Source organism: Centrocercus urophasianus, unplaced genomic scaffold, assembly GCF_019232065.1.
Source record: "Centrocercus urophasianus isolate 14NV4802_14NV808 unplaced genomic scaffold, USGS_Curo_1.0 seq_12, whole genome shotgun sequence".
Classification (NCBI taxonomy): domain Eukaryota; kingdom Metazoa; phylum Chordata; class Aves; order Galliformes; family Phasianidae; genus Centrocercus; species Centrocercus urophasianus.
This window is the reverse complement of record NW_024884364.1, coordinates 43,631,205-43,657,925: the sequence shown is the minus strand read 5'-3', so window position 1 is coordinate 43,657,925 and position 26,721 is coordinate 43,631,205. Positions and strand designations below refer to the sequence as shown.

Below are 26,721 nucleotides of genomic sequence, written 5' to 3'. Positions count from 1 at the left end.
AGTAGAGAGTAGTATTTTCATCCTGTACAACTTGTTATTTTCTTCATTTTGCTTTTTTGCAGTGCATATGCAGCAGCTGGGGTTTGTATGAGGTACGTGTTTTTACTGACCTCCTGGTGTAAGTATCACTAGCTGAAATCCAAATAGCAAATATTTTTCAACCACGTAGATTCCAAGCGAGAAGGACTACAGGACAGAACTTATGCTGAATAAAACTCACAAGAATGCTGAATAATCAAGGTTCAAATATTCTGAAGATACCTAGTGTCCTAATTCTCATTGAAATTAGTCCCTAAATACATACACTTGCAATTTCAGTATCGGCACCTCAAGCACTGAAAGTCAGGATGTTTAAGTATTTAACATCTACTTCAGACTGACAGAGTGCAGGGAGGCAGGAATCTTTCATTAAGCCAAACAGAAATTATTTTCAATTTTTAACTGTATATGTAAATTCTTTACAACAGAATTTAACACAAATTTAAAATTAGTAACTGAGGTGAAGCAAAAATAAAGCCAGAAGTATCTCCCACAATAGAACTATTCTTACCTGAGCATTTCAGACTCCGAGCCAGCTCAGTGGCCATCACCTGAATTATCAGACCAATGCGGAGCCTGAGCATCTCCATGAAAAGACTAGGCTGTGATCGGACATACATTGCCAGGTACATAATTATTTCCTGTAAGGACAAATTCAGAAGAGCTGAAGCATGGGTCATCCCAGCTTTCCCAGTCTCAGAAGAACACTGGCATTACACTGGGCACAGCTTAAAGAACCATTTTTTTCCCATGCTCTGTACCTGTGTCAGGACAGCAATACTGATGTCTTGGCCACTGGCTTCATAAATAAGATCTGTGAGCTCCTCAGGTGGCAGAGGGCTGTAAGAGGGCAAACTACAGTCAGCAATAAGTCCAGCACTTGTTGTCAACCTCTTCAACGTGCACTAGAACCACGTCACCCAGAAACATCTTTGCACCGCAGACTTTTCTACCTTAGTGGCTGTAATTCTTTCTGAAGTTGAAAAATAAAACCAGCAGGAAGCTGAAAGGCAGTCTGCTTCTACAACTGAAACAAAGCTCTGACTTACGTGGTAATGATTTTCTCGCGGGGTTCTGGTGGCAGCCCCACTGTAAGCTGCTTGTGGTGTGACAGGAGGTCTGTGCATGCCTATTGCAATACAACAGAAAGCAAGAGATCTTCTTCTGAGACATGCAAAAGTGACACAGCTTTTAACTCCAGAAAATGAAGCATTTATTTATCAATTTCTAAGTGCATTTCAATTAACTACTAGATATGCAGATCCAGCAGAATGCTGTTAACCAGCTGGCAAATATCCCTTGAGGTTAACAGGACCTCAGGAGTCTACCCAGGCTGAAAGCCTGCTTCCTCACACTGAAATCAGCAGCAGAATTATTATGCTCTCCAGTGGGACTGGCAGATCAATAAAGGATTTTATCATAAGATAAATATTTCATTTTTATTTAAGACAAAAAAATTATTAATGGAAAGTTTGGCAGTATTAGCAAAAAAAGAAAATAACCCTGTATACCAGAATTCCTCTAGTACCAGCATTTTAATCTTTTATACTTCCTACAAAAGCGAGTGCTTAATTTACCCAATTCATTATTCTGAATCAAAGACCTCACTGAGTAATGTTCTTCATATTTTTCTGATTCTGTTTTCCTTCCTTTAACGTATAACAAAGCTACATATACCTCTACTCTCACCCTTGACAGTTCTTAGTCAATATCTCTGCAATTTAATGTACACAGGTTTTTGTAAGCATGTACTGCCTTGGGGATGGAAAAGGTACTTAACGAGGAGTCACGCAGAGTGACTGTTGCAAACTGCTCTCTGCAAATACAACTGTCAGTAAAACAGGCCATTCTAAGTACAATTATCAAAGCTTTGAAAATGGCCAGAAGTTAGAGAAAGAGTTCTTTGGAAATATGCAGGATTAAGTATTTTTAAAAAAACCCTTAAAACAGCAGAGTGAACAGTTTTGTAATGTTCCAAAGGAGATCTGTACCCTTACAACGGATCTTTTTTGTTAATGTTAAGCAGGCCCAGATATCATAATGCCTCTGTACTGCCACTCACACTACAGACTGCCTGCCTAATGGGACAGAAATCACTGCAGCATGTTTTTGCATCATTTCTAGCACTAAGATATACTGGAGCTCCAAGTGTTCATGTTACCACAATAGCAATAAAGCAATTACCAGTGACCACTACAGCTTTCAACGCACATAATTAAGCTGCTCGGATTAACAGAGATTAAATGAGGCCTTCGCAATCACTTACAGACTGACATTCTCATTACACTCTAACCTTAGCACACTTTTCAGTATAGACGAGAGAGGTTGTAACAAGATTTTAGATCAGGAAAGCAAACAGTGTTTACTGACAAATGCTGCACTAGGTTTGTGGTGAAGCAAGACCAGAAAAGGGCAAGCACAACCCTCACTGGCACTTGTGCCTCACATTGGTAGTCCTGTTTTCAGGCAGGAATCTGAACCAGCACTATTCCTATCTCATACCTCTGCCAGGACTTCCAGTCTCTTTTTAAGTATACCAGAAATATAACGGATTAAGCCCCACTCTTGATTGAGGCCTGCCTTTCTGTAGAGCTCATTGAGCAGACAGTGAACAGTGACTCCACATTGTCCATTCAGCTGTGTATCCCAGTCAGGGCCTCTGCAGGAAAATAGAAGATTATTTCCATTAGATCAAACAAGTAAGGGGTCCTTGAGGAAGACATAGAAAGAGAAAGCAGAAAACACTAAGTTGCTTAGTCTTAACACACAACAAACAACCAGACTTTGACTGAATTCTCATTTGTGTGACAGCCATTTGGGTGAAGTGAATGGGACACGGCAGTCCTTCATCAGAGATCAGCTACACATGGGCAGAAACCTCTTGGTAACAGCAACTCTCATATTATCTCACTTGGCCATAAGCCTGTGACTACAAAGCAACCAGCCAGGGGATTTCCCATTTGGCTTTAAGTTCAGCACAAGGAAGATTGAAAGAATGGAAGAACACTCCATATGTTGCTCCTTAGGAGTGAAATTCAGCACTTTTTTTCAGTACTAATAAAGATGATAGCCATTTTTTCAGATACTACAGGGCCTCTATGAGTATTTCTCCCTGCCTTATTCTTAGCTACTAACTAGACTTCCACACTGCTTCTGTCAATATTGATGAATCAGTGAAGTTTTCAATTCCTTTTCCAGTTTTGAAATTTGCTGTATTATGAACAAAAGGTGCCTCTAGTTGACAGCGGCTCCATGCACCACATGATGATCTTTCAGCTCCAGTTAGAGGGACACATTTCACCAAAGCCCAACAGGGACACCAGTGGTGAAACAGTTCCAGAAAGTAAACTAAGGGTGTTACATACAGTCAAACAAACAAAAAGTAATTCTTCAGGATCTCCTTTTAAGAGAGTTACTATTTTGCTTAGGAAAATAAAAAGACCAAAGAAAAGGCCCACACAGGAGAAAGACTAAGATAAACATTAACACAATCTCTGCAGCATTAAGGAAGACCATCTGTGATCAATAAATGCACGTCTTTGCAACCTAAACCAACTTTTTACCAGATTCCAACAGTATAAGGAAAAAATGCCAGTTAGCACACTTTAGTAGATAATTCTGTTGATCTGTATTTGAATTTTGCTCAAATCCATTTAATGAGCAATTTTTTTTTTGTTTTCCAGAAACATTTTGAAGAACACCAAGTTTTAGTCAACTATGCACTTAAGCATGGAAGGATTAGAGGAAAAAATAAAACTGCATCTGTGCTTTAGTTAGAAAATGAGAAAATTAAGTATCCCTCCACTCCCACTTTGGCAAAATTGTGTGTCAATCAACTTTGAAATTTGCACAGATGTATTCTGAATGCAAATTATTTGTGTAGTCAAGCTGACTGAAAATGTTTCCGTTAAAGCACAAAACATTTTAACCTCTCCCCTGAAAACACAGTCCTGAAAAGTGACAACCTTTTGCACAACAATAATCAAGTAGCTGTAGCCAAACTCAAGGGGCTGAAGCCTATACTCAGATAACTCACTTTAGTATATGCAAGATATATAAGATATCTGCTTGATCATGGAGCGTTGGGCATTCCTTCAGCTGCTCAACAAGCTTCCTGCAATCCAAATCACCATGAGCATCTTTAGCTAAGTTCAAAACCTTTTCATGGTCCTGATAACAAAGAGGGATGAAAATCAATAACAGACCTTGACAAAAGCAGCAGATAAAATTTGTAGCTCACCATTAAAGAACACAGACATGCAACACAACTCTGTGCTTGAAATACAGACATATCATGCAGTTTTTTTTTCAGACTACTGGCAGACATGAAAAGAAGTATGATCCCCAGAAACACAGCACCCAGAATGGACTGTCTCTAGATTTGGTTCAATCGACCAGGAAAGCTATTTTTGGGACAAAAAAAAAAAAAAAATTCTCATAGAAGTAAACAAAATTATTTGCATACTTTTCCTGTCATACACTGCTACTTGCAATGAAATAAAGCAGAAAGATACCACTTTCTTGCTGAAAACATTTAGAGGTGGGTTTTTTTTGTTCTTTTAGTCTTGTCTCCAATCTGAATAATTGCAGTGCTTTACTTATGCAGATGTTGCCATCACAAATTATCCAATGCTTTGGAACTAGCATGTTAACTAGTCAGGTGATGCAACACTGCAGTGAATTCTTAGATGAGAACAAGTTTTATTTAACAAGCTATTCAGTTATTTGTATGGTCCTGAAATACTGCCTCCACAGACAAAGCCTATATAACAGAATCTTCTAGCAGGTTGGATACAACCTCATGTCACCACCCTCAGCAGCCAGTCACACACACTGGGACAGAATACCCAGCCCAGCCTTGCCCTTTGTGCTTAGTAGTGGGATTCAGCTGGTGCTGTATGACAGCTATCCTTTCATATGCTACTCTCCTGGCTAGAAATTAATACAAGTACTGTTTATTAGACAATATATATATCAATGTGATAATATCTATTTAACAAAAAAAACTTCCCAGCAAAAAATAACAACCACCCCCTACCCATTGCCCCAGGCAGACAGCTTTGCTGTCAAGGTAACAAAATGAGAACTAGTGTACGGTTTGGCTGGAAACCAGATGGATTCAAAATATTGAGTCCTAAAAACATAAACAGCATAAAAAATCCCACGGTTTACCTTTTTCTCAAGGGAAAGGGGAATATCAACAAGATTCAAGGACTTCCGGTGCGTGTTCAGAGCTTTAGTTGGAAGAGACATGGAAACAGCTGGAAATCAAAGCCAATGACAACACTTAAAAGACTTTTGTTGCTGTTGTGCAGAAAAGCAAAACCACAAATATGAAGCAACTGTACTACGAAAAACAACAGAAATACCTCTGAGAGTCAAGTTAACTTAGGCAACACTTGCAAGATGCTGTGTGTGGAACTCAAGAGACAAGCTCACACTTGAAATTTTTCCTTCCTGCAGACCTGGTCCAAGAGCTTTTGAAAGTAGCACATCAAAGTCTGAGGCACAACATGGTGAACTGACATCTCTTATGGCAGTCTGTGCTTCGGATGTTCTACAAATGAATGACCTGATCCTGACAAGTATTTCAAATGTTTTTGCAGTAAACATGCTAAAACATGTTTAACATATGGACAAAATGGTCTAATTGAAAAACTGCTGCAATTGAAGTGACAAATGTGAATGCAGGCTCATGCTCTGCTATCTTTATATGACAAATTTAACAGAGGATCACATGATTCTGCAGCATATGAAAGATAGGAGAAAATACTAAAGTTTGAAGATTTATTAATATCCAGTGAAGTTGAGAGAAGCCCTCTCTTAACCAGGATACTGGATATTACATATCTACATGAAAAACACTATAGATGTCAGAATCTACTTAGAAATTCAGTCAAAGCATTATTTGGGTGGAAGTCCTCCAATCAGTTTAATACAGCATTATTAGGAACACTGCCTTCCATTGGTACTCCATTTATTCTTATAGATTTAGAGTACACATGTGCATACTGATGTTTCATGTCATTGAAACACTTAATTTCACCACAACTTCATTGGATTAAGAAAGTATATTATTTGTCTGCCTTTGTAGAAAGACAAATAATAATAATAATAATAATGAACTGACTCATGTTCTAAAATTCTATCTGATCAGTTAGTTTCCATAACATTAACTTTGATTCACTGCAGATTATTTATACATACATCATGATATGGGATGCTGTGGGAACTACAGCAACAACTTCAGACTCTCTTCTTAACAGCTACAACACATTTGTGTTACTAACTTTCTTCAAATAATAGAATTTGAAAATAATTGAACTTATCCATCTTAGCACCCATGGCAAATAATAGAGAGAAGTACCTGGAATCTCCAAACCCTTTGCCTTGGCCATTATTGACAGTATCTCTTGTGTGGAATGGTTTGCACTGAACACAAGCGGCTGATGAGCAGTCTTTGAAGTTGGAGGCAGATATGACTTCAGTGCTGTACTCTGCAGGATATCATTTATATACTGATCCAGCTCATCCTGGCTTTCTAGTGAGACATACATAAAAGAAAATGAGTATTAAAGGTAAGAAAACCTTTAAAATACCAGTACTTTCTTTTTTCACACATATCACTCTATTCTTGTTTATACAGAAGAGCACGTGAAAACGTAAGAATAAGCAAGAGACTTCTAAGCTGAACAAATTGGAAAGAAAAATGTAAATAATTTTTGATAGTTCTTAAACAGTAAAGTTTAGAAACTGTTTTTCCCTTTGAAAGAGATCAAAAGAATTTTTCTTTTTGGTAGACCAAAGATCAGCTCTTGTGCACGAATTTGTCTGTGACTCCTCACACTCTCTACTCCCTCTAGCATCTTCTACACACCTCCCACCTGCTGATTCTCAGACTCAGCTTTACCACAGCAGTTACTGGTCAATGCCACATCGAGGATGTAGGATGAATTCACAAAATCTCCTTCAAACTAAGTCATGCACATACCATCCTTGAGCTGATGTATGAGAGATCTGAATAACTATGAACTGTGCATACATCAGATTTTGTGCTGTAGGTAACCCCAGACTCTATGCTTGGATAGACTCTATGTCTACTCTACAGAATGTGACAGAAAAAAAAAAAAATAAAGTGAAAAAACTATTACCTTTTTCACAGAAATCTGCTGGATAGCCTCCATATTCACTGTCAGGGCTACAACAGCCTCCATGAGAGTCATCAAATAGTTTTATATCACAGTCTGGATCCAGGAAGCTCAGATGCGTATGAAAAGATGTGGTAAGAAATTCTGACAGCTTGCCTATCTTCACCCTGCAAACAGGAAAGTACGCCAGAGGGAGTATGGCATATAAGTATGCCAGAGCCAACATACACCATTTTGATACTATTGGCTATGCTCACCGAGCTTTCAACAGCTCCAAAACCTATGAGATCCAGCAGTCAAATCTACCTTTAGTAACTACAAAGAAGTAAATAACCAATGTGGAGAAAATAAATGCAAAAAAAATAGTTGCAGATCCTGCTGAGTACTGCTCTATCTAGTAACTGCACTTAACTGTGTTACGGTAACACTCACAACACCCTCTGATTCCTCTCCACAGGAACGCTCTCCCAACACTCAGCTCCCAGTCTGTAACTATCTGGCATTACTCTGTCTCAACAGCAGAATCATTTTCTTCACATTAAATTTCAAACTGCTGTTGATCACCCAATGCTCTAATCTATCTAAACCTCTCAAAGAGAGTCTAGATAGATCAGAGCATCGAATAGAGCATTTAGATACCCCCAGAGAGTCAAAAGAATCTCCCAGATATGTATTATCAGCAAATCTGCTATGGGTACATGCAACTCCTGCATCCATATCTCCAGTAAAAATGTTGTCAGGACTGTCCACACACTAGAGCCCTGAGGAACACTATTAGAGGCTGGCCACCATCCAGATGCAGCCTTATTCACTACAGCCCTTTGAGCTCTGCCACTCAGCCAGTGTATCACCCAGCACAATGTGAACCTGTTCATCTTATAGTTAAAGGATACTGAGAGGAACAGTATTAGACATCGTGCTAAAATCCATAAAAACAATACCCACTGTCTTCCCTTCATCCACTAGCATGGATAGCACTTCATCTTACCATAGAAGGATACCAAATTAGTGAGACAGGACTTTCCTCCTCAATCAGTGATAGCAGGTTTGATGGCTGTTGCTATCCTTTAACTGCTTTTCATTGGCACCTAGGCTAATCTTCTCCATAATTTTTCCAGGTACTGAAGTTAAACTAACAGGTCTATAATTTCCATGGTCTTCTGTCTTCTTACAAATGTACACAATCTTGGTCAGTTTCCAGTCACCAGGGACCTCCCCAGATTCCCATGAACTTTGATAGAGAATTGAGAGGGGTCCTGCTACAATATCTACTAATTCCCTCAGTACTGAGACATGAGTCCCACCAGGCCCTATAGACTTGTAAACATTCAACTCATACAATTAGTTCCTAAAACTTTGATGTCAACAAATGGAAAATCTCTGCTCCCCAAATGATGGTCCTCCAACTTGCAGGGCAGGACAACTTAAGGCCTTCAATTAATACTGAAAACTGAGGCAAAAAAAATAAAAAAGAAAAAAAAGACATTAACTGCCTTTGCATTTTCACCATCTATTAATGGCAGTCAAAGGTGTTAACTCTCCCCATCTTCCCATTGCACCTAAGGTCTGGCTATCATCTGATTGCCACATAACAATTAAAGCTAAAACTGCTCTCTCTGTAGAGCTCCAGCACAAGATCTATCACTATCACAAGTTAAAATGTAGTTGTGACTTGTATACGATTTAATTATAAAAAAATCACAGAACCATTTAAGGGTTACAGCATTACCTTGCACCACCGAAATAACCATCCTCTAATTTTCGTATGGTGGCAAGAACTGCTGGATGAATGTCAGTACCATCGTCAACTGAAAAAGAACAATGGAAGAGTTTGAATCTTACCAACACATTCTTAAATAATCTCTTCAAACACCAAATTTAAAACAGACCCTGCAAATGTTATCAATACTAGTTTATTCCAAAAACCTTGGAACAAAATCAAATCAACTCCAAGCCCTTCCACTCATGACAAGTTCCAAAAGGACTACTACCAAATTTATTTGGACAGAATCAGTATGGAGATGATGAGAAGATGCAGGGATATTAAGGAGGAATAAGACAAAATGAAGGATTCCCTGTCATCAAAGTTCAGTACACTTGAAAAAGTTAAATTGCACTTTTGATGTTAAAACTCAGATGTTAAAACAGTCACACCATCTGTCTCCTCTCAAACCTACCCACATCCTACTCCTCCACAACAATTTACTGCACTTGAAATAGAGAAAATCAACTTTACCAAGCATCGTGTGGGTGATGGGAAACGTCAGAGTTGGTCTCCCTGTCATCCTCCAACAAGACGTGAGGTAAGCCAGTTCTATCTTGAGCATCTCCACAATCATCTGATTGTCTAGAGCCAGATAGAAGTGATGCTGGTCAGTAAACTAGAGAATAGAGAAATACAGCATATAAGTGGTTGTCAGTACTCTCTATAATTTTTTCCATGTCCTCTGTTAAGTCATTCACAAAAGCCACATGAACTATTTTAGACACAGATTATGTGAGTTAACCTAACCAGGCATGTTACTAGGAAAAAAAGAGATTCATGTGTCTGCAGGGAGTGTATTTTCTTACAGTTACAGGCTTACATTAAAAAAAAAAAAAAAAAAATCAAGCTGTACAAACAGAAAGTAGATGATAACTCCCATGAGGGAGAATTTTCTCAGTGATGAATTACAGTAGTCTATTATCTGAAAGACTAAAGTAGCCTAAATGCGGAAAGAAAAACCAACAGCAACAATACAAACAATAAACAGGCTTAAGTGCATGCTAAGGACCAGGAATTAACAAGTGGATGTCTCTTAGAAACACTCTGAAAGACAAGCAGAAAAGGAACATCTGACAGATGGTAGGGGAAAAAAAAAGATGCATTCTATGTACAGTGGTAAATGGTGGCATTCTCACTACAAAGGAAGGCCAAAAACCACAACAAGAGACTATTATGACTATATCATCAGAAATGGAAATTTTAAAAAGCTGGAAAAACAATGAAAAGTATGACAAATCAGCCACAATGAATGTTAAAAGCACAGAAGCATTAGTGAGGGGTGGAAGAGGGAAAAGGCTGGAATGTAAAATAAACATCGATTGGTAAGACCCATTATGGACAAGGAGAAAACACCCTGTCAACACATCAGAAGTAACTGGAAAATACAGAACCTGTAGATCTTTCAATGAAGAGAGGAAGAGGATAGGAAGAGAGGGCGAAGATAAGCTGAATCAGTGTCCCTCTTTAATGAGAGATGAAAAGTAGTAAATTATGATCTGTAACACTGCTTTTAAAACAGTGACAGGAGTTCAGCCTGGGTTGGGAGGAAAATGTTAAATATCATGTAAATTCAAGCTGGTGAAGTATAAAGAAACTAATTAGAACAACTTAAGGAAGCAGCCAAAATGATTCCTGAACCACTGGTAGTTAGGTTTAAGAACTCAGAAAGAACCAGTCTAGACATCCAAAGAGAAGCAAATATACTGTCTGTATTTAGAAAGGAAGGCCACAGTAACGTAGACCAGACAAGCCCATTACCAAGAGGATTGCAAATAATAAAGCAAGTTGACCAAATAGTCAGATCAAAACCAAACTCAGCAAACCAGTCTAACTTCACTCTTTAAGAGCAACAAGACAGCACGCAGAAGGAATTGGCAGACATATCCTGACTTCTGCAAAGCTTGTCACACTAGTAGGATGAAGAAAAGCATCCAAAAAGGCTGAACTGCTTCCAAAGCTGCTCTCCACTGGTAGTTATTAACCATTTTCTCAGGCTCAGAGGGTATTTAAATAAAAGCCTCTGCCCCGTTCCTAACTCATGTTTTCATTACAGAATTGGATGAAGTACAAATTACAAAACCAGAGAATCTGTGGACATTACTCAACTTCAACAAAGATGAGTTAATTACTAACCTAAGGATAGTGAAATTAAACATAAACTCCACTCCATCAAAAAGAGAAAACGGGGGAGGATGTAATGTCTGACTGAAAAGTACAACAGAAGACTTTATGGAGGTTTTAGTCTAATATGGAATAAGCATGTCCCCAGTTCAAAGATAAATGCCATTTTTGAATATATTTATAACAAGATCTAGATAAAGATATGTTTTATTTTGGTTTTGTTTTTAAATAACATCTCTGAGAAACTTTTCCCTAATTTGTAAAAATGGATACTGGTGTGGTGGAACAACACAACACAACAGGCAATCCTCCTGCATACAAAATATCTTACAAAGCCTGCTGCAGTCAATTGACTGGAGGAAGAACACGAAGGAACATTACTTGCAGAAAAAATATGATTAAATCTGGACATTATGCAGCACTGCAGAAGCCATGTCAGTTGAGCCCACTGAATCTCTTTTGCTGGAATTTGAAGACTATATTAATCAAACATAAGGTCAGCAGGCTGTGAGCATTCTTTATCCTGTTCCAGTTGCACATGGATGGAGTAGATGACCCACTGGCCTTCCAGTAACAACTACTACAGTAAGGCTACAAGAAGTGTGTAGTATTTCATTATATGTATGAAAAGAGCCACTAATTCTGGGAGGATCCAAACTTCCAGCTACAATGAAAAGCACACTAAGCAGAAAACAAATAATGTCCTTTACTCAACATCAGTGACCCTTTCAACAAGGGAAAGATTATGTCTTAGTGTCGTGGGGATTATAGTACTTGGCATACTTAAGTGAATGTACATTTTCCATCTAAGAAATCAGTAGAAAGAAAATGTTAAGTGACCTATTTCCGAATTATTTCATCAGAATGTTGGTTCAGGCAGGGATCAGTAACAAATCTAAGCCAAAAGCCAAAGAAGCTAGATGCTGTATGATGGAAGAAAGATTTATCAGTAGTCTTAATACTCTGATCATCCAAAGCTCTTAAAAAAATAAAAACACAAAGCAAAGTACATCTGCTTTATTAGCCCTGCTCTATCTAAAATGGAATGATAGCACATGAAAGCAAAGTACTTCCCTAATGATTAGCCATTAAATATACAGGGATTTCCCTGCCAGATTTAGATGCTCACCTGAGGGGTAAAAGCAAATATTTGGTTTCTTATCACATACAGCTTGGAGGTACCCAGCACTCCAATGTGTCGGTGTGGCCGTCCACTTAATTTCATGTTCTCATTCCGACCTGACAAGAGGAAAAAAATATCATCTAACACTTCCTCTCTGGTTTTCTGCAACAGCCATCTTAGACATGGAGACCTATTTCATTTGTTGCAGCAAGGCAATAGACAGATAAGAGTGAGATGCTACAGAGTGGTATGTTTTGTAGCAACCATCAATACAGTAGTCAGGGTACTTCAAAAGCCTGATTAAAAGTTTGGCTTCACTGACCATGAAATTAAGTATTCTGATCACAATCATTGCTCAGCACCCAAAGCTTCACCACCAAAAACTACGTCTTCAAAAAGCAGACCATCAACAAGTAACAAACTGCAGTACTTTCATTACAAAACCTTAAAATTCTTAACTGTAAAAGGCTGAAGAACAAATTTTGATTCCTTTCATGGAGCTAATAAGCCCCACTCTTCTCACTGCAGCTTATAAGCTAGTGTTCTGCATTGCAGCTTTTGCTCCAACATCCAGGAGCTGACTTGAATCTATCTGACAAGGAACACAAGCCCAGCAACTGAATGCCTGAAAAGAAATCCTTGTGAACATTACCAAAGAAGTCACTGTTGAAAACAGTACATCTCTGTGTCAAGTTATCCTACTCACCCCCACTAGTGAAAGAAAGCTATTTCAAACTTCTACAGAATAACTGCAAACATCAGCAAAGCCCTGTAAATGTTAAACTTGTTAGAAATTCCTTGTAATAAGAAAACAAATTACTTTCCCCAAACCATATATGCAAGCTCCCTTCTTCACATATAAGGCTCAATGTCTAACACTTACTTGAAGGCCCTCTTACCTTCTGTTAAAAAAACAAAAACCACATAACACTGAAAAACAAATAAAAGCATAAGCTATCTTCTTCCACGTTATCCATAAACTACATGACCACAGAAACATGCTCAAGACTGACAGAGAAGCATGATACAGCCAGCTTTCCTTGTCCATACTGCAAAGGAATCTACCAATGCTGATCCACTCCATCCCAGTTTTACTTTCCAGTAACAGCAACAGATTTGAGTCATGACTTTTTGGCCTGCTTGAAGTTGTAAAAGTAAGTTCAATTAGGAATACAGGCAACAAATTTTCACCAAAACCCCTTTCATTCCAACAAGTATTACCAGAAGAGCCAGTGGTGGCTGAAGGTTTATCAGATTTTCAACTTAACTAAAAGAAGTTTGAGGTTTTGTGCATTAAGTTAATCAAATTGGCAGGCTCAGAGGGACCACAGGCGTCTAGGGTCACTGCTGAGAAACTGGAACTTTATATATAGTCCTGGGGCTATAAAAGCCTTAAAGGTTTCTGGATTTGCAGACAGAGAGCTTCTGTGAGCTCCATTTGGTTCAGGGTTGGAAGAAACAACAGCAAGAACCTGATAGCCTAATGATTTTTCTTTTTGGAAGAATAAGATCTCAGTTTTTGAGACAGTTGTTCTAATTTTGTTAACCTTCTTCACACAAATGCGGGGTTTTATTTCGTCTTGGTTTGTTTGTTTTTAAATCAAAGAAATTGTGGCAGGGTGCAAGAAATATAAAAATACCCAGTATGGCAATAGATATTTAAATACCTACCTAGCATGGTGTAGAGATTACTTAGGATGCGAGCTGGCTGCACTCTGAGTGGATGGATATCAGCAATGCTCTGAACGTTGATTCCATGGTCTTGCAAAAGATTCTTAATTTGATTAGTTTCTGCCAGAACAGTTACTGCATAACAGAAATCAGAAACACTTGTAAGAGCCAAGGTTATTCTTTGTAATTGCCTGCCTTTACTGTCACCTCCCAGCTATCGTGTAGTTGTCTAAAAATGCACAAGGGTTTTACTTCTTTCTTAATTTATGTCTTCATGAGATCTAACAGGACCTCAGAGAGCTTTTGGCTCTCTACTTCCCCATACATATTGTCATTCTGTTCCATTCCGGATTGTATGGTAGCTCAAGTTGGAAGGGATCTCACAGGGTCTCTAATCCAACCTCCTGCTCAAAGCAGTGCTAGTTCGGAGGTTAGATATCATTTCTCTTCAATTTCACACAGTTTGGATTGTGCAGTCACTTTCAGGAGATGGGGCTTGCAAGGGGAAATCCTACTTGAAAATCTTTGTTTTAATACAGCACATCAATGGTTACAGCTAGGTCAATGGTGAACAAGTATGTTAGGATTATGACAATAAATGTTCCAAAGGCCGTACAATGAAAGAGGTAGGAAAAAAAAAGTCCCCAGATTGCCAGATTGGAGGAATTTACAATCCAAGGCCTGATTTTACACTTGTTTTTGCCCTTGTGAGCTGGCTTATTGGTTTGGGACTGACAATTCATACTCTCTGCATTATAAATAGCAGTCAAAGAATGCTAAAAATAAGCATGCATTTATGCATCTAAGGGAAATTACGCATTTTAGAGTAGCAAAATGTCACCACTATGACAACAACAAAAGATAAACAAGCTTTTGCTCAGCTTGCAATACCACTGAAGGCTCCTCCTGCTAAACGAGCTGATTACTTTTCCAGGATGACACAGGCGCTAGGAAAGCTTTTATGCCCAATTAGTTGGTGTTTGCCCTCAAGTATGCAGTTGTGGCTGCTCCTGCATTGATGAAAGCAGCAGATGCACCCTGACGCAGACAAAAACCAGGTGTAAGTCTGGCTGCCCTCTGCTCTTTAGCTCACTCCTCACCTCTGTGAACACAGAGATCTGCCCCACCCCTTGCTTTCTTGGGTCCCCTGAAAAGGGGCTGCACAAAATCCTAACTGAACTGAATGGTTTCCTGTCAGCCCTCCTCTTTCTGCTATTACCCATCACAACCTTCCTTTTCAGTAAGTCCTTTCCAGTCTCTGACCAGTCTTAAAATCATGACTGTTTTTTTAAAAGATTTGTTAAAGCTGATCTTTCCTCCTAGAAGAAAAGCAGCTTGACAAACAACCACTTTCTCACAGTATCAACAAAGCATCCATGTGCCATGCAAAGATCAGTATCATTTCAAAACACGTCCTTCTTAATTCTCTTGAATAGGAACTTCACCTTCACATAATCCAGTTTATTCAGAATGTTAAAACTCCCTAACCTTGTACCACCACATCAGGTTTAAATCCAGTGGAAAATCTTCTGTTTAAGGGATCAATTTCACCTGCAGCCAGAAATCCCTAGAGACAGAGAGAAAGGAAACAAACAAAAATGAAGTAAAAGGCTTTTGATGAAGATTTCTAGAAGATTTCTTAACTGCTTTTCACATTTTATCAGGAAAGCCAGATTAAAGTCTGGTTTCCCCATCCCATCCACTAAGTACATTCAATGAAAACTATGTTGTAGTGGCTGTAATATTTTTTGGAACAACAAGAAAATGATTATGACTGACGCAATCTGCATATCCATATTTTCTATTGTAGAGTTGTAGCAAGTAATGCAATGCTACCATGCCAGTGATTTTTCTGCAGTTCCTCAGGGATACTCAGTTATTCACTTCCAAGTCCATAGCTCACACTGGACAATTCTGTAGGCATCTTATGCTGCAGAAAAATGTGCAATCAAGTGCAGCTGAAATTGCAGAATCCTAGCTCTGGAACTGTCAAGTCAGTATGGACTTTGTATTTCTTGAGCATATCTGGCAACTTACTGACCTTGATGAGAAACACACAATTTAGCATAATATACAGATGGTATGTTATCCATAATAACACAAATAAGCTCCTGAAAGCTCAGAGTCACCCCTCCACAGTTTTCATTGGAAAACACACTGACCCCTACCTGACAATCAAATTGTGCTTAAAGGCTAAGCCTACTCAAAACAAAATGAAACACAAACTCATCTGCTATACAAGAAATAATTACCTCTGCTAATAAGCAGCTAAGGATGTACAATGACTGACCCCAAAGATGAGGCAGCTTTCCCACTGGGATACGATCCACTGAGTGAGGATTTTCATACTCCTCATCAACCTGACAACAAAAACACAAAAAACAAGAAACTTATCTCAAAGTTCTGAAGAACAACCAATAACACAGAAGTATTTGTAAAAATACAGTCTATCATCTACCATTTCTAACCCGCTATTATTGACCTCCCTTTCTACTGATTTCACTTCTGAGGCTGCACGCTACCTGGGACAAGAACCATGCTTCCTTTTCATACACCAAACTATTGAAGCTGGAGGTTGAATGAGGATTCTGCACACGAGTATAGCTTTGGTGTCAGGAGCTCCCCTTTCTTCTCGTCATTCCTTTGCTGCCTTCCCTTTGGGAAGCTTGTAGGGAATTGTGTCAGCTTTCCAGCTCCTTGCAAGATGGTTCTTGAACTTCACTGCTGCCTACCTAGCTTTCTGAAGACGCTCATGGAAGTGCTTTCCAAAAACAAAGCCTATTCTACTGTTCTTATTTTAGTAATAATGGTCTGTGGATAAATAAGGATTAGAATCTCTCAATTTTGCCAAACAGAAAACCAAAACCCCTGACTTGATCTTGCAGTATACAGATCTATTGAGGGAGGAGCATACAACCTTCTAGATAACATCTTTATCACAGCCATTTTAGAATTTACAAACAGAAGGCAAAAATTACACTATTTATTTGGCATATTCTTCCGATCATAAATATATCAGAATTAACAAAAAGGCTCTGTACCATTACACACTTGCTCCCAACAGAAAGGTAACTCAGAGCTTCAGTCTCAGACCTGTGAGAAAGACATCAGCTTTTGATACTCCCTCCCTAAACTCAGATCAGTCCAGAAGGCTCCACACCCCCATTGGTTGCTGAGAAATCTGGAGTGGGAGAAGTCAGCAGGGAGAGATATAAAAGCAGGTAGCATGGAAGGAGATATAATGTTATCTGAATTTCTCTGTCATGATGAGAGAAACGGGTTAAACAGTGACAGAAAAAATGGGAAAAACAAACAAAACAAACAAAAAACAACAGAAAAAAAAACATACTTAAGATCTAACATAAATTCCCATTCATTTGAAACCTGTTCCATCTTAAATACAAGCTCTGAAAAAGAGCGAGCACAAACCACTGGTAGAATAAACAGGCAGAACAGCCTATGCTTTACTTCTTCTCTGAAATTCAATTTCTAAATTTCAGCAAAACTTCTTAAATATACCTTATTATAAAGTCTTAGTAATTTTAAACCTGCTCCAGAACTTCCATAGACTCTTGGATTTCTATCTCCAGGATTTGATCATTTAGAAGCCTAAAGTTACCCATTTCTCAGTGGGAACCGTGAGAGGTTTACCAGCAATTAATAATGTGCTGTGAATTGCTTTTTTTTTTTTTTTGTATTACTGACTTAGATTTATGAGCTATAAGATCTTCATATCTATACTTCACATACTGAAGGGGATGCTGCATTTTCACAATACCTTTTCTGAAGGGACTGCATATAGTTCAGGCATTAGAACTATTCCATTCCTTTCTCTGATGAGTATTCCTTCCAAAGCCTCTCTGTACTCTTCTACCTGGAGATATTTATAAAAGAAAATTGACAATACACTCAGCAAAACAGAAACAATAAAGTTATAATTTTACTACTTCTCTTTTGAAAATTCATAAAAAGTAAACAATAAGGGGGAGGGGGGAAAGTGGATCACAGCTTGCTGATGGAAGAAGAGGCTTCAAATTGTCAAACACTGTTGCAAGATCTCAGTATTATCATTCTCCAAAGCATAAGCACACATCTTTAATCAGAAACAAACCAAAGCATGAAAAAATATTGCAATCAAGAAGTCACTAGAAATCCTGCATAAAATTTGATCATGAAAATGAAGGGACACGGAAGACGTCAGCACTAGCAATATTCATTAGAAGTGTATGATTTAAGAACTGTTAGCTTTCTACCAAGCACATTTGTGTACGATATTCTGAATCCAACTTTGCAGAACTGGGAATTCAGTTTCTCTTAAAAATTTGCCCTAAGGAAAGCTTTAAATAGATGTAAAGCAAATAAAATACCTAAGTTAAACGAACATAAAATCCTCTTGTTCTCATATCGCTAGACAACATATTATTCTAGAACTGTAGAATGATTAAGGTGGTAAAAGACCAAGATCACCAGTCCAACCACCAACCCATCCCCCCCACACCCACTGTGTCTCTCAGTGCCACATGTACACAGTTTTTGAACACCTCCAACGACAGTGACTCCACCACCTCTCTGGGCAGACAACTCCTACGCCTGAGCAATTCTGTCCTGGTAGGACTCTGAGAAGAGCAAGCAGAGTAAGACAACCATTGTAGAGTTAGCCACAGTAATCACTAGGACATGCAAATGGTCTAAAATTCAACAATTTCCATTTCTTTTTCTTTAAATCAGATTTCTTATTTCGCCCATTTCTTCACACTCCCATTCTAAGTTTTAACTCACAGGGAAGCTGTTTCCTAGCACTACTAGCACTTGGCTCTGAAATTCTATTCCTGCCTATACCTTTCAAGGAGTAATCTCTAGCCTAATGCACGAGCTAAAGTACCCACACATTCATGTCATGGTACACTAGTATTGTCAGTATCCTATCCTTATCCACTCTTGTTGAGTGATCAGGGTGCTTGTTTTCCAAATCGTTGCTGCTACTGCAATTAGGCTTATGAAGCAGTAACTGTGGAAAACTAGACACCACCTCCAGAGTGTCACGAGCAACTATGTGTAAAGTGTGGGAACTGGGGCCAATTGCCCCTTCTGAGCACATCCTACCACGGACCATATGTACACCGTAAAAGGAATCAGGTACATGATGTCCCAGACCACCCAACTAAATTCTGGAGACTGCTTTTGAAAAAATAGTTTTATCAATGTGACTGAAGTTTCAGTAAACTCTGATTTTTCTCCTTATGAAACGTTACTTTTCTCTCCACCAGACTATTTCTACTGTGTTCAGCAAAGCAACCCATATTTTTTACATTAATAAATACTTCACTGTATTTTCATCTGTTATAGAAAGGTATTTTTGGTTTGAAATTCCTTGTTTTGTTTCTGATGGCATTTTATTTTTAAGAGGTTTTATTTAGTAATCATAGTCCCTCTGCATACTGGGCAACTTCAAATCACATGTATTTGTTACTTCCTTCAAGCTGTAGAGCTCTTGATTTGAATACATTTAGTCCTCATTACTTGCTGCTCTTTTAATTTACCACTGTTCTCCAGGAACCACTACAACCTTTGAAAGGTTACAGTCAATCTAGTTCCCCTGACCATTCAATGCTCGACACAGCAAAGGCATGAATTACATAAAGGAATCATCAATTAACCTACGAAATCAGTTAAAATGAAATGGCTCCTGATAAGGGTCTAACCCATCCCAAACCTCCCTAAATGTACCAAAAGACTGAAAGAACTATTAACGTTGTTCTCAGCAGCCAAGCCACAGAGATCAGGGAAGACAGAAGCTAGACTCATCTCACAATAATTTGGTGAGACATGGTTGGTGATCAAACAGAACCAGACAAATACACCATGTCCAGATCAGCTCAAACCCTCCAGCCAACAGAGCCACTCAATCTGACAGAGAAAGGGAACCCTTCCCTGTACCAGCGTGGACAACACTGCAGCTTTTCTCATGACATGAACCTCCCAGTAAGGCCGGAGTGGTTGGAGACTGCTTCCAACCTGTTGCGTGAAACTCCACTGAGTTTCACAGGAACTCAGTGATTTCCAGTACTGTCTGATGCCAAAAGAGCATCAACATTGCAAGACATTCAAATAATAATACCTGTTACACTCCAGCCTGACTTGCATGTGGAAACAAATGCTCCATCCACATTCTCACCCAGCTGCTGTTATCTGTCAAACGTAATTCATCCACACAAATACACAATTTAAATGTATGCAAATAGCAAAGGGTTCTGCCAATAAAAAAAAAGGGTCATGCGGACTTTTAAAGGTGGTAACTGATAACTAAATTAAACAGAGAAAAGCTATAATGGGGTGCTTTGCACTTCATTTCTAAGCAGTTTCTTCTCTCCTCACCTGAATTTTGTCCTCATTAAATACTCCATCAATTAAGAAGTATGTCCAGAACACCGGCCACTCACATTCAATATTCTCAAACAGCTTGAGCTCAGCAGGATCATAGTGCAATCTGCTTGGATCCTGGAAATTCAATCATGTTCTTTTAGTCACAGTGCTAAATTAGTCACTCAAACTCCATTTGCAATGAAAGCCTATTTTATACAAATAATTAAAACCAAGCAAGCAATAAAAATACAGCAGAAAGTTTCCACATAGCCTCTTGATTTCTTTTTTCGCATTCATTCCCAAACTTGTTTAATTGGTCTCCAGACAAACCAGCCCTTCTCAGACTCAGAATCTAGGTGTCACCCAAATAATCATGCTTCTGCCCTACTTCATAATACCCTGGAGCATCTCAAAGGCAATTCTTTTCCTTAGGTGCCGTAAGCACGTCTAAGGGTTAATACCTTGCAGAATCATGAATTAATTTATCTCATTAATAACTGATGGTCTTTAAACCACTAGCCACCTTCAGACATGAGTCATTCCCAAGATTTACTTGGTTTACTACCAAATATCTTAATAGTGATACTGAATTTTGCCCTTGATGCAAACAAGCCAAAATAATGCCCAAAAGAGATAGCATTCTTCCTAAGATCTACTGAAAATATACATCAGAAGTACCTCTCTGGGTGTCTTGTAGCCATCTCGGAGAAAGCGACAGCAGCCATAGCGGCCCTATAAAAACAGACAAAATTACAGAAATCTTAACATACTGTTTTTCCTGACAGACTGCTACCAACATCTAAGTTGTGAGTTTCCAGTGCTACTTTGGGATTTTCCTCCCTCTGTTCCATGCACGGACCCACCAAGTCTGTCAATCCTCGATTAATTAGGATTTTCAATTAAGAAAAAAGGTTCTGCTTCTCCTTCCTTCTGAAAAATAAAACAAAATAAAATAAAGGAAATCCTTACCTGCAATTTGGATATGATTTCACTCTTGGTTATATTAACAAGGTTTATATCCTCCACTGCAAAAGCTGGGTATGAAATTATGGAGAGAAGGCCAGCATCTATTTCCTTTGACGTGGATGCCCTTGGCAACATGGAGTATAGTATAGACTGAGCAAAACACAGAAGAGAGGGATATGAAATAATTTACTTTGTTCAAAAGGCTATGTAACGTGCAAAACAGAATGCACAATTTGCAAAAGGAGAGAATTCACTGCATAACTGTTTTAACTGAGTTAACATAGGAATGTTTCAAACCAGCTCCATGTGATTTACTATAAACAGGATGAACAGCACAGTCTGAAGTCACCCTTATTAAGTTTACCATTCAGTTAACCAGCATTTCAATTAAGAACGGAATGGAAAAGGAGATGGATTTTCTTCAAGCACTAGAAACAGAAGACTGCTTTTACCTGACAATGTTCTACTTCATCGGGAAGAACATGAATCACTGATTTATGCCCTCCATGAGCTCCAAAAAGATCTAATTCGTCAATTGCTTCCAAAGCAGCCTTCAAAACAAACAACACCCACACACAAAAATACCATTAGATATCTTTTAAGCCAAGTACAACCCAGCCATCTGACATTTCCTCTGAAGGTTATTAGGCAAGACAGAAGTTTGCTCCACAGATATTGTTTCCAACCTCAATGGGAAGCATGTCAATACTTCTGAAAAAGTAAACAATATTTTTGCATTTCCATTTGTAGGATCCAGGACTGATGTGCTGATGACCGTTCTTACAATTAAAACCTAACACAAAGCAACAGGAAACAGTGCTTCTGCTGAATAATACCTAAATAATATTTATCCATAAATGCTTCTCCTGTTCCACGTTCCAATATAACCCCCCTCCACTTCAGTGGCAATTTGTGGCTCCTAGTTGCAGGGCTATTCAAAGAGGAAGGCTTGCTCAACATGCTCTGGGAACCAGCCTCTGCTAGTCAGGGAAGAGCATGTTGCCGTCTACCTCTCTTTCTGATATTATCGCTTCCCTAGGGAAAGAGAGATGAGATGTCTGCTCTCTGCATGCCTAATGGCCAACCAGCCATTAGGTTGTAGAGACACATCATGCCTGTCTTAACAGGTGAATCAGTACATCTCCTATATCACAGCTATAACGCGTATGTATATGCCTTAGGAAGATATTAACAACCCACCCATTCATCTCCGTGCACCCCTACGTCAACCTGGAAGTGTCCTGGCTTTGCTGATGTGGGGTTTGCTGTGCCACATAGGGTATGGATCTGGAAAAGAGCAAGGAGCTTTCCTTTTAAAATCCTGTTCACTGTATCTACCACATTCGTGCCTCAATGATTCTGCTGCACATTTTGCAGTCCCAGAACAACTGCACTAAGGTCCTTCAAAGTAAACCATTATCACAAGGATTTTATGTTGAATACTCAAAAATTCTTAATACAATTAGTTAACTGTTGCCAAGAAGGCTATGCAAAGGAAGCCGCTGGGTTCACTAGAGCTATTCAGAGTGAGGGAACAGCCACAAAAGAGGAGTCAGAAAGACATGCTCACTTTGGCCATCCCTACGGAGCTTGCGTTCAGTTCTGGGATGCCTTGGTTTGTCTTATCACCACGTTCCCAAATTCCATAATCCTGCAAGAATAACAACATTAAGAAAAAAACTGGTATGGTTACATATACAACCAGTATTTCCCTACCTCACCTCCAAACGCACAGGCTACCAGAAAACCAGAACCTCATAGGAAACTTGTTTATCAGCCTTAAAAATAAAGTAACAGGTGACTTCCAAAGAGGTCCTCTGCACATTTAAAAAGCAGAACATAAAAATACATCCCAGCAGGATCACATCTGCAGTCATAAATCACTTTCTCCATAAAACACACAAAGACCTCCAAACTGCATGCTTCTCCCTGTGCCTCTGCAACTCATCACTTTCCAAAAAAGAGTTTGATAACACTTTCTTTTCAGAAAGGCTCATGAGACGTCAGGAATTGTTATTAATTACTACTGTGATGATAGAACAACTATACTTCATCCAGAAAACAGCAAATTCCCCCACAGCTGTCCCACCACCTCCAGAAATGTTGCTCACAATGTAATGACAAATTCTGACATCCTCTGATGGAAAAACAGGATTGTACTTTCAGTCACCATCAAGAAATAATTTTCAACCCACATCTAAGCTGGGTTCAGATGTCTTACACATAAATAACTACTTACAGCAACTTTGTAGGCAGCTTCTATGTAAAAAACAAGATTCTGAATAAAGGTAACTTCATCAAGGGTGAAAATGATACGTAACCCTAAAAACAAGAGAAGAAAGAAAATACGCTGTATTAGAACTATTTCCTCTTCAAAAAATGTCAAGCTTTTGTATATTTGTTACCAACTACCAACTACTATTCACAGAAATCAGTGAAAGACTCAAGTTGATTTCAAAGGGAGTGGGAACAAGCCTCAACATTTGCTGCCCATGAACTACTTCAAATGCCACCAATACACATCATCTGTTTCAAAAATACGCCCTCAGTGGAAACATGGCATTCACACACCATGGCTACGGAACAGGGAGAGCTGAACCACATCCAGCTCCTGAGAACCAGGTGGCGCAGCTCCCACAGCAGCTGCACCATCTGCTTCACGCTCTGCCAGGAGAAGAGACTTATCCTCACAGAGGAAGAGCATGGTTGCTATGAGCAGAAAGCCAAGCAAATGCCCACAAGAAGAGGAACACAGACAGGCATCCAGCTTGGTGTAGTCACTCTGAATAAACCCGCTGGTCCATCAGACACACTCTCTTCTTTGACATAGTTTTGAATAGCTCTGAATAGAATTTGTACACCAACAAACTCTAAGAGAATGGACTTCCTAGGCAGTTACTGTAAGCGTGAAATCCTAACTAACAAACATCTCTTTCCACTAGTGACGGTTTTTTTCCTCCTTTTCAACTGAAAGTTGTAAAACATGAAGACTGTAACAACAAGATAGTCAAGGCTAAAATATCTTCTGCTTACCTGATGCAGTCATCTGTGCCAAGAAGAGCAAGTAAAGAGAAGTGGCATCGACTTGCAGATGTCCCCACTGATCATCTCCAACCACTGTGGCACAAGTAGCAGAGTTGTACTTGGCGTGCAGGCAGTCCTTGGTACTCTGTGTGCGTTTGAACTTCTCCACCTTATCTACCTGAAAAAGCACCACAGATTTCAAATGTGAAACACTTCAGAAGAAACTCTCCAAACAATTTCACAACACATTGTCTTAGATAGGGAGAAACTTGAGGTCCTAAATTTTGTTACCTCAGATCAGCGTGTTTTGATTGATCATAGTGCATGAACTTTAGACTCTGCCTAAATCCACATCTCTCTGGGAAAGAGTAAGCTTAAATTACCTTGCTGAGTTCAGATCTTAGTAACAGCTATGCACCTTTGAGCAAATCAGTTTGCAAAGGCAACACTGTGATTTGCTGCAAACCTGATTTTAAAAAGGTACAAGCATGATCAGAGTTCAGCTTAGGCTAACAGCAGTGTATGTGCTGAGCTGTACCATGCATACATACCTGTCTCATCATGCACTGTAAGAGACCTCGCATCAGCTTCACAACGTTCTGCAGGAATAAAGCAGACCAGTGACACTCCTGTACTACCAGCCCTATCAGCTGTTAAAAACAACATGCAAAAGTCACAGGTTCACATCCCATGTTAATGTCCTCCCAAAGGCAAAAAAAAATGTATTAATCTAAAATGTTTTAAATGCCCTTTAAAAAAAAAAAAAAAAAAGATTTTTGTTCTCATGCTTCTATTTGGGAGAACTGATCTTTTCCCAGAGGCCCTCTCCAGCATGCAGAGTAACCTGTGTTCTTTCTATCTGGCTAAGGAAGTAAGAGGAATGTTACCCACTGTAAGAATAATGATTGTTAGACTGACAGATCCAGGCAACACTGGTAAGTAACTACAAGACACAGACACAGCCGGAAAACCTGTGGAGTCTCTTCATCTCTTTATACAGCAAGCAGATGACTAATGTAAAGAGACCTCAGTGTGTATTAGGAGAAGCACAGAATAAGCATTAAGACTAGATTTCGTCTTAAATTCCGGAAAATTATTAAGGCTTAAAAATACAATCATGCTTTGCCTTTTTTGGTTCTGACCAAACATGTCTATACACCACATATGATTTCCGTGAGACTACACATGTTCACATTTCAAAGACAGCTGCTTTAAAGGGCATGTTTCTCCTTAAGGGGAAAAATGATAAATTGCCATCCTACGACACAAGCAACCTAGGTCTGAATTTCTGCCACAGCACACCTCATGAAGGATCTCACAGTTTAATAAGGGAGGCTTCTAAACGAGGCCATAAAATCTCTTAGAAGCGCAGTTTACAATAATGTGCTAAACAATGGCAGTTTTACTCCTACCAGTTTACTTTCAGTATATATATGGAGATGTTAGCCTCTCTGTTGCTCAGCTGTCCAAATCTCCTGGGGGGCTGCTAGGAACACAGACCATTCTGTGTTACATAAACACTGCTGTCACAAGAACAAAACATGTATTCCACGCTGGGAAAACAGTGCCACATCCTCGACATAACACCAATGCAAGCACACCAAAACCATGACCATATGAAAAAAAGGCAAAACATAGCATAGTTGCTTTGCACTGAACTTTAGCATACCTGCTCAAGCTCATAGGCTTTGGCCTTGTCCTCATCCCGGTCTGCGTTCTTTCTGTAGGCCATGCCAAGCCCCCACACTGCCAGGATGCTATAGACATTGTCCCGTACCCACGCATCCTTATGGTCCGTACCAGCTGAAAGCAGCCCTGTAACTGGGTTCTGAACATGGTAGAAAAGGTAAAGAACAAACATTATTACCTGAAGTCCCATCTATTACGATAAACCACTTCTTTCCATATCAAAAGATGTTGGAGGAGGGAGAAAGAAAGGATTTGGGGTTTTCATACTGGCTGCAGAATACAGCTTCTCACAGTTTTGCAACAGAGATGCCCAGTCCTTTCCTGAACTCACACATGCGAAGTGCAAAATTTAGTTATTTGAGCACTTCAGGACACAAAGCTTATAGAATCCATCAGGGCACCCTCACCCACCCAGGTTGATGAGCTACGCCACTCGGAGACAGCCGAAGCACAATGAAGAAATACAAATCTAAATTGTGTGTATTTGGAAGGAAAACAGGGTAACGAATTAACATTTGAAACTGAGCTGGGATCTGCCCTTGTCTGTGTGACCATGCTGTGGTATGGTCTTGAAGAAGTAAAAAAGAATTGCTTCTCTTCTAGGAAGTGGGCAAAGTGTTTCTGTCTCACTTGGTTTATGGAAGCTAAAGCATGAATGCATGCAAAGCCTTTTTATGTTCCAATGCAGAGAACAGCAAATTCTGGTAGCGTTCAGTAGCAACACCGTTTGAGAACCAGAATATTGCATAGTCTCTTGTGTCTCAAACACTTCACAACATTTTTCACTTAATCATTAATTCCCATTGTCTCGT

The 26,721-nt window shown here is 39.2% G+C and overlaps 1 protein-coding gene across 4 annotated transcripts in view; it reads right to left on the bottom strand.

Annotated features, from left to right (window-relative positions):
* The window catches only part of PHKA2 (phosphorylase kinase regulatory subunit alpha 2), a 41,017-nt gene that overhangs the window by 12,931 nt on the left and 1,365 nt on the right, over nt 1-26,721 (bottom strand). For 2 of the 4 annotated variants that reach the window (XM_042809479.1, XM_042809480.1), the window contains exons 2-26: nt 25,890-26,048; nt 24,772-24,819; nt 24,230-24,398; nt 23,436-23,518; nt 22,767-22,847; nt 22,397-22,483; nt 21,649-21,747; nt 21,200-21,346; nt 20,909-20,962; nt 20,243-20,365; nt 17,646-17,741; nt 16,120-16,227; nt 15,356-15,434; nt 13,868-14,002; nt 12,203-12,312; nt 9,424-9,568; nt 8,917-8,995; nt 7,191-7,354; nt 6,407-6,580; nt 5,212-5,300; nt 4,076-4,209; nt 2,542-2,698; nt 1,089-1,168; nt 801-879; nt 551-680 (exon numbers count right to left, since the gene is read on the bottom strand). In XM_042809479.1, coding sequence (XP_042665413.1) covers nt 551-680; nt 801-879; nt 1,089-1,168; nt 2,542-2,698; nt 4,076-4,209; nt 5,212-5,300; nt 6,407-6,580; nt 7,191-7,354; nt 8,917-8,995; nt 9,424-9,568; nt 12,203-12,312; nt 13,868-14,002; nt 15,356-15,434; nt 16,120-16,227; nt 17,646-17,741; nt 20,243-20,365; nt 20,909-20,962; nt 21,200-21,346; nt 21,649-21,747; nt 22,397-22,483; nt 22,767-22,847; nt 23,436-23,518; nt 24,230-24,398; nt 24,772-24,819; nt 25,890-26,048 — 2,809 coding nt within the window. The remainder of the gene's footprint in view (nt 1-550; nt 681-800; nt 880-1,088; nt 1,169-2,541; nt 2,699-4,075; nt 4,210-5,211; nt 5,301-6,406; nt 6,581-7,190; nt 7,355-8,916; nt 8,996-9,423; nt 9,569-12,202; nt 12,313-13,867; nt 14,003-15,355; nt 15,435-16,119; nt 16,228-17,645; nt 17,742-20,242; nt 20,366-20,908; nt 20,963-21,199; nt 21,347-21,648; nt 21,748-22,396; nt 22,484-22,766; nt 22,848-23,435; nt 23,519-24,229; nt 24,399-24,771; nt 24,820-25,889; nt 26,049-26,721) is intronic. The other 2 variants (XM_042809481.1, XM_042809482.1) reach the window with 1 other exon arrangement.